Raw genomic sequence first — 17,400 nt, 5'->3', positions numbered from 1 at the left:
ACCAAGACACAAACTTGGAAGAAGACAACAATGTGACAACAGCTACAAGCAAAGCTTCAAAAGAAAAAATACAAATCAGACACAAGCCCAAAAAGAATTCTTGGAAGAACTAAAGAAAGAGATAAAAGTGGTAGAGGAAAAACTGGGAAAAGAAATGTGTAATGCAAGAAAATATGAAAAGTGAATTAACAGCTTGGTGAAAGAGGTACAAAAAATATTGAAGAAAAGAACACCTTTAAAAAATGGAAAAAGAAGTACAAAAGCTCACTCATGAAAAGAATTTTTCAAAAATTAGAATTGGACAAGTGGAAACTAATGACTCCATCAGACATCAAGAAACAATAAAAATAAAGTCAAAAGAAGAAAAAATAGAAGAAAACGTGAAATACCTCATCTGAAAAACAACTGACCTAGAAAATACATCAAGGAGAAATAATTTAAGAATTATTGTACTGCCCGAAAATCATGATCAAAGAAAGAGCCTAGACATCATATTTCAAGAAATTATAAAGGAAAATTAGCCCAATATCTTAGATACAGAAGATAAAATAGATATTGAAAGAATTCACCAATTGCTTCCTGAAAGAGATACCAAAATGAAAACTTTATTTTATTTTAGCCAAATTTCAGAACTCCCAGGTCAAGGAGAAAATATTGAAAATAGCCAGAAAGAAACAACTGAAATTTCATGTAGCCACAACCAGGATCACACAAGATTTAACAGATTCCACATTAAAGAACTGGGGGAGGGGGGAAGCCACTAGGAATATTATATTCTGGAAGGCAAAGGATTACAATAAAGAATAACCTACCCAGCAAAAGAGTGTAATTCTTCACAGGAAAAAGTGAACATTCAAAGAAATAGAGCACTTTCAAGAACTCCTCATGAAAAGACCAGCGCTGAATAGAAAATCTGACATTCAAACACAAGACTCAAGAGAAGCATAAAAAGGTAAACATGAAAGAAAAATCACAAGTGACAAAATAAAGTTAAACTATTTACATCTGTATATGGGAAGATGATGCACATAACTCCTAAGAACTTTAGCATTATTATCGAAGTTAGAAGGAACCCACATTGACAAAGGACACAAGTATCAGTCAATTAAACTGTCAAGATCTCAAAAAAAAAAAATGAAGCTGTAAGAAAGAGGGATGCCCTGGGGGAATGGGGAAGGGAAAGGAAGATGAGGGAAATTGTCTCACATACAAGAGGTATACAAGGAAGAGTTTTTACAGCAAAGGGAAAAATGGGGGGAGGGGGTGTTATGGGCAACTCTTGAACCTTACTCTTATCAGAATTGGATCACAGAGGGAAAAATATATACACACACAATACACTCAGGTGGATATAGAAATCTATTTTACCCAAAAGGGAAGTAGGAAAGGAAGGGAATAAGAGAAAGGGAAAGGAGGGCAGATTAAGGGAGGCAGCGGTCAGAAGAAAAACAGACTTTTGAAGAGGGACAGATAAATAAATAGAAAGATAAACAGAAGAAAACAGGATAGAGGGAAATGCACAGTAATCATAACTGTAAAGGTAAATGGGATGGACTCACCCATAAAACAGAAGCAGATAGAATGAATTAGAAAGCAAAACCCAACAATATGTTGTTTACAAAAAACGTAACTTGAAACAGAAAATCACACTCAAAGCTTAAAAAAAAGGGGGGGGGCTACAGCAGAATCTATTATGCTTTAGCTAAGGTTAAAAAAAAACAGGGATAGCAATCATGATCTCAGACAAAGCAAAAGCAAAAATAGGACTTAATCAAGAATAACTTTGAGTGAATAAGTCATTATGACCATTATAAACACTCAAATTAACTACAAAGAACATATAAAGGAAGACACTATCAGAATCCAGAGAAAGAATCGATAAAGAGAAGTATGTACGGAATGATTTTACACCTATATACATATTTGTGTCTAATGGTAGCCATCTCTAGGGTGCGGAGAAGAGAGAAAAAAAGAAATTGACATAACTTTATTACATATTTTAAAGGAAAGTTATACATAATAGATTTGCAGTTTCATGTGCAATTATCTTTCTTTTATTATACTAAGTTATAAAAATGCTTGTTTTATTTCATAAATTAAAAATAAAATAATTTTTTTCTTTGGTCAGGCCACTGGGGTTAAGTGACTTGCCGAGAGTCACACAGCTAGTATTATGTGTCTGAGACTGGATTTGAACTTAGGACCTCCTGACTCCAGGGCCAGTGCTCTATCCACTGCGCCACCCTAGCTGCTCCTAAAATAATTTTTAAAAAAATAATTAAAAGAGACAATTAGAGAAACTACGTTTTGTTAAAAGGTACCATAGACAATGAAGTAATATTAAAAAAATCTTTCAGCAAACTTCTCTGATAAAGGCCCCATTTCTCAAATATATATATGGAAACTGAGTCAAATTTATTTTTTTACTTAGTGAATTTTTTTTGCACTTAATAGTATTTTTTCCCAATTACATGTAAAGATAGTTTTCAACATTCATTTTTGTAAGATTTTGAATTCCAAATTTTTCTCCTTCCCTCCCCCTTCCCCAAGACAGTAAGCAATCTGATACAGGTTATACACGTACAATCATTAGTCATGCTGTGAAAGAAGAATCAGAGCAAAAGGGAAAAACCATTAGAAAGAGAAAAAAAAATGAAAACAGTGTGCTTTGATCTGCATTCAGCTGAATCAAATTTATTTATTTTTTTAAAAAAAGGTCATTCCCCCAAATGACTAATGGTCAAAGGATATGAACATGCAGTTTTCAGAAGAAATCAGAGCTATTGATAGTCACCTGAAAAATAGCCAATGGTCACATGAAAAAACTCTGACTTACTTCTGACTAGAGGGTGTGGTACAGTTCTATAGCAATATCACTACTAGGTCTGTATCCCTAAGAGATCTGAGAAAAAGGAATCAGACCTATACATACAAATATATTTATAACAGCTCTTTTTGTGGTGACAAAAGCTGGAAATTGAGAGGATGCCCATCAGTTGTTGAATGGCTGAACAAGATGGAATGCTATTGTGCTATATAAGAAATGATGAGCAGGATAATTTCAGAAAAATCTGAGAAGACCTATATGAACTGATACAGAGTGAAGTGAGCAGAACTAAGTGATCACTGTACACAGTTAACAACCAATATTGTACAGATGTTCAACTGTGAAGGACTTAGATACTCTGATAATACAATGATCCAAGATAATTATTAAGCACTCACAATGAAATCCACCTGCAGAGAGAGACCTGATGAACTCAGTGCAAATTAAAGCTTAATTTTTTCACTTTATCTTTCTTGCTTTTTTTGTGTGTGGCATGGATACTGTAGAAATATGTTTTGCATGATTTCACATATACGATATCATATTGCTTGCCTTCTCGATGACTGGGGAGGGGTTGGAGGGAGAGAATTTGGAACACAAATTTTTTTAAAATGCTACAAGATAACAAATTAAAAAAATATTTTTAGACATGAGTTTACAGACACATCTTGGCTGTGTAACCCTGGGAAAGTCATTTAACCCGTCTGCTTCAGTTTCCTCAATTATTAAATAGAGTAATAATATCACCAACCTCCCAGGATTGTAAGGATCAATGGAGATACCCGTAAAGTGCTTAGTACAGTGCCTGGAACAGAACAGGAGCTTAAAAATGCTTACTCTCTTCCATTCCCTTCCCCCCCACTTCAGGAATGGGTTGAACTAGATGGCTGCTGAACTCTGTGATTCAGGAGCTATATTTTTATTCCTCTTTCTATCCTAACAATGCCTAACAGTACTCTGTACACAGAAGATATGGAACAAATATTTGTTGAGCTGAATTGTAGCATCATTTCTAAGGGAAAATGCACTGAGAATCCCAACTTGGAATGCAAAGAACAAATATGTTCCCAATGCATCCACCCAGCCAAAAAGAAAAAGGGACTCCTTTAGCACCAAACTTCTAGTGGTAGCTTCAGTGTCCAGGGAGGCAGGGAGAGGAATAAGGGACAAAAACAAGGTTCCATGAGTTCGTACAGCTGAGGTGGAGGAAGAGATAACAAAAACTCATTTATGTAGTGCTTTAACATTTACAATGCGCTTCTCCTTACAACAACCCTAGAGGGTAGGTAGTATAACTATCTTTATTTTATAGATGAGGAAACTGAGGCTTAGAGTACAAAAGGCAATTTGTCTCAGGTCAAATATAGAAAAACTTCAGAGATAGGATGAGAATTCAGATTTTTTGACTAATTCCAGTATTTTTCCCACTACACATGAAGAAAAGATCATAAGTCGAGGGAGAGATATAGGTTAGGGAGATGAGAAATCAAGGTTAGGGTGTGAAGGGTGTAGAAGGCATCTTTGTCAATAGATAGGTTTTGGGGCTAGTGAAAGATGAGATGACTGAGGAAACATAGGTTCAATCTTCTGAGGACATCGATTAATTAAGCAATGCATACCCAAGAAACTGTGACCAGACCTCCTCAGCTTAGGCCTGGACCTTGAATACAAGGGGAGACAGATCTTTATTAAAAATAATTAATCAAATATGTCAATTAATCAAAAAGGAATCAATACAACATTAGGTAATCTGATATCTAACTGGATGAAAGAGTTGGTACTTTCCAAGTTGAGAGAAAGAGAACAAGTGAAATTCCCTGAATTCAGAAAAAAGGGGCATCCCACTCCCCTCAAGTGTCTATAAACAATCAGAGGAACATGGAAACCATAACTGATTGATCAGTATGGGACCAATTTTATGATAAGACATATGGGTTGCTTGAGACATACAATTGTGAGAAAACTCCTTGCATCAGTCTTTAGATCTGACCAGGTTTCTGGTCAGCATACCCTAGGTCCTAAAGCTGCAAGTAGAGGTGGTCCAGTTTCCTAGACACACAGACCTAAGTTCGAACAATACAAGAAGGTTTTCTCCCAATTCTCACAATTGAATAAAGTTTTCTCACAACACAGAAATTGGACTAGGTCCATAACTGAATGGGAACTGAGCAGAACTGAGTCACAAGATGGAGTCAGTATGGTTCACTCAATTCCCACAATTAACCACTTGCTGTCCAAATCCCCTCAATTCCTCCCCTCTTCAGCTATAAAGGTTAAAGGGAAGGAGAAAAATCCTGAAAGCTCATGCAACTGGCTGGACCGGTTCTTCATCCATAAAATAAATAGGTAATTTGGGCAAACTGAAGAAAGAAATGTCAATCTATACACTGATGCTTATTTTGAATGAATTTCTACAAAGATCACATTTCAAACTCTACAACAAATAGTATCTTTTCCATCCCCACAGAAAACAAAAGCTTAAATCAGGAAAATTCTAATCCTAAAGGATCTATCTTTTCCTCTCCCCCACAGCCCCCAAAATATCTCCACTAGCTATAAACTACCTCATAGCACTTCTTAAACTGTGGATCACAACCCCATTGCCCACAGTTTAAGAAGCGCTGAATGGGTCAAGACTTAGTAACTCTGATCAATACAATGATTCACTAAAATTCCAAAGGACTTATGATAAAAAATGTTCTCCCCCTCCAAACAGAAAACTGATGGGCTCAGAGTACAGACTGAAGTATTATTTTAAAAATACGTATTTTTTTCAGAACATAGTTCGCATGGAAATGTTTTCCATCACTTCACATGTGTAATGTATATTGTATTTATAGAACTCTCAATAGCAGGGGGAGGAGGTAGAGGGAGGAAGAAAATTTGGAATTGAAAATAAAATAATTTTTTCTTTAAATACAGACCTGCTGTAGAATAAGGAGGAAAGTTCTCAGCCTGGCATTTAAAGACCTCCCATTTGGTTCCCCACCATTCTGCTAGTATTAACTCATATTGCTCCCCTGCATCTATTCTCATTCCAGACAAACTGGTCTGCTATTTTCCTTACAAAGCATTTTATCTCCTGCCTCCACGGCTTTCCACAAGTGGTCCACTTGTCTGATATACACTTCCCTTCTTCACCTCTTAGGAAAGAGCCCTATTTTCCTTCAAAAACACCACTTAGGTTGTTACCTCCCACAAAACCAGTCCTCTCTTCTGTTGAGATTACTTTGTATATGCTTTGTATTTACCCATTTGTGCACATACTGTATCCTTCCCAGTATAATGGGAGCTCAATGAAGGCAGGGATCATTTCTTTTTGAGTTTAGAAACACAATGTCTTAAAACTAGCGGGTACTTAATAAATGCTGAATTTAACTGAAACAAAGAAAAAGTTCAGTCTGAAAAGATAGCCTCTGCTCCTCACAAAGCCTCACATACCATCAATTTAAACAATTGATAAGTAACTTGTTTTCTATCAAGGCACAATCTCTACCTCAGGAGACCAGCTGAGCCAGATTTAGAAAAATCATACTTCACATGTATACCAGAAAATGACAAAAGTTCAGAGGCAGGGTTTGTCCTTTTGTGGTTTCTGAAGGGAGCAGTGTTCAATTCTACAGTTCTATAGGCCTCTGTCAAAGCAACTAGATTCCAGACCACCTATGCTCATTCTACATACCTTACCAGAACTGACTTGTGGCTGATTAACTCGTCTCAATACTCTTCCTTACTACCTCCCCTTCCCCAGCTCCTTCCTGGGACCTCACTGCTCCTGGGTACTCTAACACTTCTGAGAGTGACAAAAACCCAAATTCACCATACCTCATATCACTGAATTCTGGGCAATGTGGAAGGCACCTCCCTTCTTTGCTAGACAACAGGGTTAAGTGACTTGCCCAGGGTCACGCAGCTAGTAAATGTTGTGTCTGAGGCCAGATTTGAACTCAGGTACTCCTGAATTCAGGGCTGGTGCGCACCACCTCGCTGCCCCTAGCACTTCCCTTCTTACAGCACTTAATCTGCCTTTCTTTGGGGTGTTGTTGCAAACCTAGACTATGAGCCTTAGAAGTGGGATTTTTCTGATAGCTATGGCATCGCTGAAGCTCACTCAATGTTTATTAACAACAATTAACATTTACATAGTGCTTTAAGGCTCGAAAGATACTTTAGATACATTATTTCATTTGATACAACAACTTTGTAAGGTAAGTACTATAGGTATTATATCCATTTTACAGACGAGGAAACTGAGGCCCAGAAAGGTTAAGTGACTTGTCCAACGTCACAAAGGTAGTAAACAGGGTCAGGATTCAAACCCAGGTCTCTTAGTTCCAAATCCAGTGTTCTTTGTATTACACCAGGCTACGTCTCATTAGAAATAATAAATCAACTGTGAAAGACTTAGTAACTCTGATCAATGCAATGATTCACTAAAATTCCAAAGGACTTACGATAAAAAATGTTCTCCCCCTCCATACAGAAAACTGATGGGCTCAGAGTACAGACTGAAGTATTATTTTAAAAAATATATTTTTTTCAGAACATAGTTCACATGGAAATGTTTTCCATCACTTCACATGTGTAATGTATATTGTATTTATAGAACTCTCAATAGAAGGGGGAGGAGGTAGAGGGAGGAAGAGAATTTGGAACTGAAAATAATTTTTTCTTTAAATAATGATATCTCAAAAGGTACTGCTAAACAAGACTTGTTTCTTTTTGATTCTTAGTTTGTGGAGGAAGCAGATAAAGGAATCTTCATGATACAAATACCTCCATCCTAGAGTACCTAGATCCCTTGACTAGCTGTGAAGCAACAGGACTAGCAGGATTGGCAGGCTCAACAATCTGAATGAAATACGATTAAGTATCCCTTTCCCCCATTAAAGTCCTACTCTAATACCTCATTGTGTACAGGTCACCCTGAGATCTACAAATCTGTACCAGCAGAAACAAGCTCTGGCATGTCCACCTAGGAGATAAATGTGGACCCAATGGTATTGTGTATGTCCCTATAGTCTAAGTTCAGAAAGGCATATTTTTAGAACACTGGTGAATTTTTGACCACAGCAACTGAAAAAAAGACCAACTTTTTTGGAGAGGCTGCAATCTGTGGAGAAAGCATTCACACCACTGAAACCACAGATTCTTCACATATTCTTTTAATCTGTCATAAATATTTATGTCACATGAGGATTAGTTGAGATTTCTCTAGCCTAGAGAAGACTTGGAGATAACAGATAGCTGTATTTAAGTACCTGAAAGACTTGTTCTCTTTTGCACCATGAAGCAGAAACAGAAGCTGCAGATGTAAATTTATAAGGAAAAACTTCCTAATAATAAGCACTCTCTAAAAACGGAAGGAGCTGTCTTGGGGAATAGCAGATATTTCCTACCCCCTTCCCACTCCCACCCCCCAACTGTAGAGAAAAAATGTAAAGCACTACAAAGATCAGGACACCTTGTCAATGTTAAGGAGTGAATATCAAGTAACTAGCTAAAGAGTTCTCAAGAGATCATTTAATCTACTACCCTTCCCCCACATACCTATAGATGGCAATGCATCTCATTCCAGACAGAGCATCACTGCCAGCCCATTCTCTACAGAAAGACGAAATAACTGATGTAAAGAGAAAGAGCCTGGACTGGAATGCTGGCCCTGCTACCTTGCCACCTGACAGATCTCAGCAGAGGCATTCCACAACTGTAAGACTGCTTCCTCCCTTATATAATGGTGATAATAGACTAAAATCCACCTGCAGACTCTGGAAAGACATGCATGGAGCAGCCAGTTTCCACCAAGTCCCTATTCCCAGCTAGCTACACTACTGAATTAGGGGAACTTTCCCTTGGGTAAGATCCAGGACTGTCTCTTGGTTAATGTGAGTTATCTTGCTCCCAATGGGAAAGCTCTTTCACCCGATCATTATCTAGTATATATCCCCCTATGCATCCCTTCTCTGATTTCTGTTTTGCTGTGATATGGATAAATGGGTTGCTTTGCTTTCAAAAAAAATTAATAAAATAAAATAAAACACGCCTGCTTTGCACACCTTAAAGTATTTTGCTTTTGTTTTACATTAAAAAAAATTTAGACCACAATGATTTCTCTTTCCCTCAGTACTAAAAAGTAGTGTGGTACAGCAGAAACAACAGTGGATTTGGAAAGAGGCCTACATTCAAATTATAGCTCTCCTAATGGCTCCCTATGAAATCTGGGGGAAGTTAACTCCACCCGTTCAGGCTCACTTTCAGCTGTAAAATGAAAGAGTTGGACTAAGTCAGGATTTCTTAACTTCAGAACATTTTAAAAAATTATTCTGATAACTATTTCAATATAATTGGTTTCCTTTGCAATTCTATTTTATTTTATGCATTTATAAATATTGTTCTGAGAAGGGATTCATACCTTTCTGTCAAAGGAGACTGCAACAGCCTCTGATGGATCTGCCTGCTTCAATTATCTCCCCACCCCAATCCATTCTCCATTCAGCCACTAAAGTGATTTTCCTAAAGCATGTTACCCCTCTACTCAAACTCTAGTGGCTTCCTATAACATCCAGGATCAAATACAATGTGCTCTATTTGTCATTCAAAGTTCATCATAACCTAATTCCTTCCTACCTTTCCAATCTTTTTACACCGTACTCTCCAACACCTCGATCCTGTGGCATTGGCCCCCTCCTGGCTGTTCCACGAACAAGAAACTCCATTTATCAGCTGGGGGTATTCTCTCTGGCTGTCCCCCATGCCTGGAACCCTCTCCCTCCTTTACTTGGGCTACTGATTTCCCTGGCTTTCTTTAAGTCCCAACAAACATCCCACCTTCTACAGGACACCTTCTCTGATCCCCCTTGATTCCAGTACCTTACCTCTGTTAATTACCTCGTATTTATCTTGTATATAACTTGCTTTTTATATATTTATTTCCATTTTTCCATTAGACTGTAAGTTCCTTGATGTTAGGCACTGTCTTTTGCTTCTCTTCATATTCTCAGTGCCTGGCAACGATTAGGCACTTAAATGTTTATTGACTGACTGAACATCACACAAAAATTAGACAGCTAGGTGATGGAATGCTGTAACTAGAGTCAGAAAGACATGAATTTAAATCCTCCTGCAGACCCTTAATAGCTATGATCAATGACTTTCTTCCAACCTCACTTTTCTCATTTGTAAAATGGGGATATTAACAGCACCTACTTCACAGGATTGCTGTGAGGATCAAACAATCAAGTAAAGTGCTTTGAAAAACTTAAAGTGCTATATAAATGTTAGCTCTTATTAACAATCATAAACAGTCAAGAACTCTAGTCTCTTTTGGCCCTAGTGCCCCAAGTCGTTGACGGAAGGAGGTTCTAAAATCTCCTTTTGTACAGAGGAAGAGAAAGCCCTAAATGGGGGGGGGGGCCGGGAAAGGAGGGAAAGACACCGGGAAAAGAAAGTGTGATAACTAGGACGGGAATGGAATGGACTGGAAGGACATGGTGTTTAATTAAATGGGGGAAGTTCAAAGAGCTTTAAGAGAACCTTACAGATCATCAATAGGATCAGAGATTAGAGCTAGAAGGCGCCTGAGAGTCTATCATTTTGCAGAAGCTCCTTAAACATCAAGTGACTCTCGCACAGGACACCCGGGTAGGGCAGGGGTTCAAACCCAAGACCCCTGGATCCCAATGGCAAGGCTCTTTCCGCTGCACCCTGCTGATGACAGCACTTCGAAATGGAAGGGCGCTGCCTTGTCATTTCGACTTTCTGAGCCTTGGTTTACCCAACTGTAAAAGGGGCGGGTCGGCCTCTCGTATCTCCGGGAGACCTCCCAGCTCTAGGTCTGCCAAAGGGAGGCCGGCGGAGCCAAAGGCAGAACCTCGAGAGGACCGGCGGCCCGCGGGAGGGCCCGGCTCACTAGGGGCCGAGCGGGAGAAGGGGCGGCGAGAGGCGCTGCCGGTGGCGACCGAAGCGGGCCTTCCGGGCTCGTCGTGAACCGCGGGCGGGGACGGGAGAGGGGGCGCGGCCTCGGCCTCTCACCTTTCTCACGGCCGGCTGGAAGTTGAAGTCGCCGGCCTCCTTCAGGTCCAGCCAGATCATGGGCATGCGAGGCACGGCCTCCATGGCTGGTCGGGGTTGGGGACCACTCCCCTCGGGCGCCGGGGGCGGGGGCAGAAGGGTGGGGTTGGGGGGGGGGGATGTACCAGTCACTGACCTGGAGAGCCCACCCACCCGCCTCAGCCTCGAGCCCAGGGCAGAGGAGCTCAGGCGAGCCTAAGCCAGCCGCACCACTCCCCACCACTCCACGCCACGCCGGAAGTCATGCGGAAAAGAAGAGGAAAGAGCGCTCGCTGGGCCAGCTGGGAGATGTAGTCTTTGTTGGCTTCCGCCAATGCCTTCTCAGAGCGCATGCTCCGGCCTGACCAGACTGCTGAGCCACGCCCCTGGTGACAGGCTTGTCAGCTGGAGGAATCGCGGGCAGAATCTCCCAGTCTGAAGGGCCACGCCCCATAATCGTATGACAGAGAAGTGGTCATCCAGCCTGTACCCCTTAAAGGGAGGGCTCACCACCTCTGAGCAGCCCATTCCATTTGGGGACAGCTCTACTGCTTAAAAGTTTTTCCTTGATACCAAGCCTAAAAATTGCGTCTTTACAACTTCCGCCCATTACTTCAAGCTGTGTCTTCTGGAGCTGAACACAACAAATCTAATCCTCTAATCCCACAGAACAGCCCTTCAAATATCTGCATGGCTATCGTGTCCATCTCTGGGCTCCAGGCCTGGAATGCTCTCTCTCCTTCACTCTTAACTGCTGACCTCCCTGGCTTCCTTTTTTATTTATTTTTTATTTTTTTTGTCCCAACAAAAATTACACCTCCTACAGGAAGTCTTCCTCAACCTTTCTTAATTCCAGTGCCTTCCTTCTGTTAATCATTTCCTATTTATGCTGCATATATAGCTTGCATTGTATATATTCGTTTGCATGTTGTCTCCCCAATTAGATTGTAAGCTCATTGAGGGCAGGGACTGACTGGCCTCTTTTTGTACCCCAAATGCTTAGCACAGTGCTATGAAGGCACATAGAAGGTGCTTAATTTTAATTTATTGAATTTATTTTTATAAATAGATTTAATTTATAAAATTGAAATGTCCCACTTGAGTCATCTCCAGGGTAAAGCATCTGTAGTTCCTTTAAACAATTTTCATATGACATATGACTCATATGACTCATAAGGCCTTTAGCTTATCTGATAGCCTTTCTCTGCTTACTCATTTTTTCCAGATCTAGTATCCAGTATTTTTCTAGAGATAATCCAGTATTATCAATGTCCTTCCTAAACTGTGGCACTGGAAACTGAATATAATTGGACAGGTGTGGTCTGACCAAGGTGAATATAGAGGGAGTTTTCCTCACCCTTATTCTAGGAGGATCAAGGAAATGGGATTCTACAAAGTGAAGGTGCAGAGGGGCTACATTTTAGTGTAACATGGTTTAACTCTGGCCCCACTGTCTGAAGGCCAGGCCTGTGACATTTTACTCCCCCATCAATAATCTCTAGTACTCTGAGGGATTTGGGGAGTCTCTTTTCTCTGCTATTGGTTTGAACCCCCTACTGATTGTATTCGCCCAATTTTAGAGTCCCAATGACTAACACTCCATTTCCATTTAAACACTTAGCATTGGATAAAGTTTTACAAAGGTTTACTCCAAAAATATAGCAGACAAACATAAAGACATTGCCCCCCAACGTTTCAAGAATATAATTTCCCCTTACATAACTTAGGTCTCTGGGGAGGGTAAAGGGATTAAGTTCACTTCCTACTTAGTAGTAGTGCCACCAAGTGTGAGTCCAAAACTCCACTGGATTACCATCCCCCGACCTTTGTACCTCATAGGTTCCCTGCTGGGCTGGCTGCAATAGTTACCTGGCTTCCCGGACTCCCAGATTCCTGTGGCTTGATCTACCTGGTTAGAGACTCCTCTCTCTGTACTTAGAATGGAAAAGAATGAAGGAAAAGGCCAAAACCACAAGCCTATTTTTTGGACCCACATGGCTAAAAGTGGGAGAAGATGGAGAAGGAGATGAAGGAAGCCTTAGAGCCTTTCCCCTTTACTACATGCTCTCACCCACTCTGAATAAAAGAGCACTTTATGCTCAGCAGTGCAGGGGGAAAAATGAGACTATCAGTCAGCTTTGGACAATTCCTGCTATACGGATGATGGGAAAAGGCTACGACCAGCCATGTGCTCAGTCAAAGTAGAAAGTCCACAAATGTGCCAGTCCTCCAGTCTCCCAGAAGCAGATCCCTTTGTGTGTCTTCCATGTGGGGGATGCCGTCTTAGGCGATATGGACATGCACCAAACCCCATTCTACTAAATACTGGAGATTCACCCATGTAAAGGCATGGAAATGGGAAATAGAATGGTGATGAGTACCTTTCTCACAGTGGTTATGTGAGGCTCAAGCATATGTAAAATGTTCTGCAAACTTTAAAGCATTATATAAATAAATTATCGTCATCTTCATTATCATTATCATCTTCCTCATCATCATCATTTATCATCTCCTCCTCCTCCTCATCATTATGAATTCCTATAGAGCAGGGATTTTTTTCATTTTTCATAGCCAAAGAGACTGTTAGATATAGAAGGAATCTTAGAGTTCATCTAATCTAATTCTTTTATAGATAAATCAATGGAGAGAAGTAGAGTGAAGAGATTTGCCCAGTGTCACACAGTTAGTAGTCTTGTCACATCACAGTGTTACCTCTTTGTTACAGGGCCGTGTATACTTAAAAACTGTTGGTTGAATTAAATTAACCTTTTCTTCCCTGTCTGAGCAATGGATGGGATCCTAGACCTGCCTTTCTCTACATGTCCACTGCTGGACACCTTTTTATATAGGGCCAGAGTAAATTGAACTGTGTACCTCCCTTCTTTCATCTCCCAGTGATCTTATTCAGATGAAATCATAGGAATCATAAGAAATAGAACTGGCAAGGACCTTAAAGATTATGTGAGCCAACCCTATTATTTTATTTCTTTATTCATTCATTCATTTGTTTATTTATTTATTAAGAGGCAATCAGGGTTAAGTGACTTGCCCAGAATCACACAGGGTCAGCTAATAAGTGTATGAGGTCAGATTTGGACTCAGGTCCTCCTGACTCCAGGGCCAGTGCTCTATCCTCTGTACCACCTAGCTGCCCTCAACCCTATTATTTTATTGATGAAGAAACAGAGACCCAAAGAGGAGAATAATTTGGATAAGATCACTCATGGTATTTCATTTTCTACCTCTTATTGGATAATATGTATTCATTAGACTTTAAGCTCCATGACAGAAGGACCATGCCTTATATGAACTTTTATAGCCCCCATTCCCACCAGCTTCTACCCTCTGCACACAGAAGGCCCTTAATGAATATTTATTGAATTTTTTAAAATGACATTGTTTTATTCTTCATTGCATTTTTCATAGTCCCTCGCAAAGTGCCTTACTCATAGTAAGCACTCAGAAAATGAATGGAGGAGTAAGAAGGAAAGAAGGAAAGGTAAAAAAAATATTGGGAGGTAAACAAGTTTCACATTCCATTTAGTTGTCCTCTTTAGCCATCACTTTTCTATCTGCTCTGATGCTATACCCTCCCACCCTCCCAACCAACTAACCTCGAAGTTCATAACCTGGGAGACTTAATTCATTCAACTTTGGAGCTCTTGCCCTGGAGCTGAGGTGTCCTGATGGAGGAGTAATCACAAAATCACATAGCCCACCATATGTAGGAAGCTCCAGATCCAATCAAAATGTGTTTCATTTTCCATCCAGTTGCACTATCCCATATCCTTGTCCAAATGCTTGTCATCTAGCCTGCGACTACACATATACCTCCCTCCCCAAATTCCTCCTTCCAAGCCAATTTTTACCTCTTGCTCTGGGAAACACAATCAGATAAATGTTGCAATTCCTTCTGGAAAAAGTGAGGCAACCCACTCCCCTATAGCTCCACTTAACATGCTCAGGACTTGCCAGATTCAAAAACCCTTCCCTAATCACAACTCCCCCATTTACTTTGTCTCCCTCTACTAGAATATAAGTTTCTTGAGGGCAGGACTGTGTCACTTTTATATTTGTAATGCTAGCACTTAACATAGTGTTTATAATATACTAGGAGTTTAACAAATGCTTTCTCAGTCATTTTATTGATATTAGAGGCTGACTAGTAATGGTAATGATAAACATATTGGCTGAGGATCCTGAGCTTTGGTTTTTATGGAGATAAAGATCTATAGTGTACCCTGAAACTAGGGTAGTTTTTAGTGGGCTGCTGTAGGTGTTACATACATTATCTCACTTGATCCTCATAACAAATTGGTGAGTCACTACAAATACTGTTATACACATTTTGTTTAATTTTATGGATAAATTTTGTTTCAGTACCTCATAAAGTACCCTGTAATATTCATTATTGAATCTCCCACCAGATATTTTATGAGTATGAAAGAGCAATTGCTACTGTAACTTTATACGAACCATAGACATGATACATCTATGCCCATAACAATAACAATAACAGCTGGCAATTATATGGCACCTACTACATGCCAAGCATTTGATCTTCACAGCACCTTTAAGGTGTAGATGCTATTATTATCCATTTACAGTCAAGGAAACTGAAGCAGACAGAGGTTAAGTGACTTGTCCTTGGTCACAAAGCTTGCAAAGTATCTGAGGCTGGATTTGAACACAGGTATACCTGATTCTAGGTCTAACACTCTACTATACCACCTAACTGCCTGGTGACTCCCCCCACCCTCACCCCATCTCTCTCTCTCTGTGTCTCTCTATCTCTCTCTTCTCTCTCTCCCTCTCCCTCTCCTGTAGTTAACTCTGGTGCACAAAATACACTGCTACTATTTTCCTCTATAGCTCCTGAGCCCCCACCAGAGTGCTTTCCATTTATACAAAATCTGTCACTATGACACCATTAACTTATTACTGTTTCTATTTTTGGGACTAGGTCTTCCTAATCTTTCCCAGATTGTAAATGCAATAGTCATTCATGGGCCTGATTCCAATACTGATCAGCATGGAAGCTTCAACTTGTTTCATTTTTTCAAGCTCCACCAGTTTGCCCCTCCTTAGATAGCCTGACAGTCCTGCACTCCCTTACCTTATCAGTGCCAGATTTAGTGCAGAAACCTGCTACCAGCTCAACCTTCCCCAGTAACAGGGATTACAGGTATTTACCACCACTTCCTGATCATACACCCTTAAATAGAAAACATTCACTAAATGATAAAGCAAAAGCAATAATAATCACAATCTTTATCCACAGAAGGTAAAAGCTGTAATTATCAAATGTCATAGTTGCTCAAAAGAAGGCAAAAATAAGAATATTCAAAATGTTACAGTCCACCTATAAACATAGGTCCCATACTCTCAAAATGCATGCAGTGTCTGAGAAAGAGAGACCACACACATACAGAAAATCGGGAGGGACATACATGAATGGGAAAAGTCAAGTGCGTGGGGCAACTCACAACTGCAGATCTTAAAGTCCTTGGTCCCTTCAGGAACTATCTGTACCATCTAAACCCATTTTTCTGCCTGCTTGTTTGTTGTTCGGTTGTTTCAGTTGTCCCTGACTCTTTGTGAGCCCTTTTTGGGGTTTTCTAGGCAAATATACTGGAGTGGTTTGCCATTTCCTTCTCTGGCTCATTTTACAAATGAGCAACTGAGGCAAACAGGATTAAGTAACTTGCCTAGTAAGCTTCTGAAGCCAGATTTAAACTCAGGAAGATGCTCTGTCCGCTGTGCTACTAGCTGCCTTCTCAACTAGCTACTCTCCTTTTGGTCCTCACTGGTGGTCCTGCTAAGCAGAATCACTCTTCTTCTATTCTCAAGCTACTAAAACAGGGACAAACTTGTTTAGATCATAGCTACCCTTCACAGGGAGTTGAAAGTATGTTGTATATATTCTTTTAGCAAAGAATATATTAACGTTTCACTTGTTCAATGACCAGCAAGGATCCTCGGGCTGACATTCTGTGCTAAGGAGACAAGCCTTGCTAGCATTTCATTCAACAGTCAGTCAGTAAGAATTTATTGAGCACCTCCTATGTACTGGGCACTTTACAAATATTTTCTCATTTAATCCTTGCAACAATCCTGGAAGATAAGTGCTATTATGATCCCCCTTTTACAGTTGAAGAAACTGAGGGAGACTTGCCCAGTGACTTGCCCAGAGTCACACAGCTAGTAAGTGTCTGAGGCTGGATTTGAATTCAAGTCTTTGTGAGTCCAGGCCCAGAACTCTATTCACTGTGCCATCTAGCTGCCTCAGTATCATACAATGGTAATTCTAAGGTCGCTGATGACCCATAAACTGTTCTTGCCCTACATCTATGGTATTAGGGGGAAATGGAGTTACTTTGGGGTTCAATCCCCCTCATCATTTGAACTGATATTCTACTTTGACTAAGATACATGTGGTGAAACAATCTGAACTTCTGGCAGGATACCAACATGCAGTTATGTCATTGTCACTTGAAAGGGAGGTTCTCTCCCTTCTAAACAGA

At 40.1% G+C, this 17,400-nt stretch overlaps 1 protein-coding gene across 1 annotated transcript in view; it reads right to left on the bottom strand.

Moving 5' to 3' along the window:
- Positions 1–11,141, bottom strand: part of PTPN23 (protein tyrosine phosphatase non-receptor type 23) — a 45,044-nt gene extending 33,903 nt beyond the window's left edge. The window contains 1 exon segment of the mRNA XM_020999144.2: positions 10,859–11,141. Coding sequence (XP_020854803.2) covers positions 10,859–10,942 — 84 coding nt within the window. The 5' untranslated portion in view covers positions 10,943–11,141.
- Between the last annotated feature and the right edge of the window lie 6,259 nt (positions 11,142–17,400).

The sequence above is a fragment of the Phascolarctos cinereus genome, unplaced genomic scaffold (assembly GCF_003287225.1).
Source record: "Phascolarctos cinereus isolate Bilbo 61053 unplaced genomic scaffold, phaCin_HiC Scaffold_4;HRSCAF=312, whole genome shotgun sequence".
NCBI classification, from domain to species: Eukaryota; Metazoa; Chordata; class Mammalia; order Diprotodontia; family Phascolarctidae; genus Phascolarctos; species Phascolarctos cinereus.
This window is presented reverse-complemented; position numbering and strand designations above follow the sequence as displayed.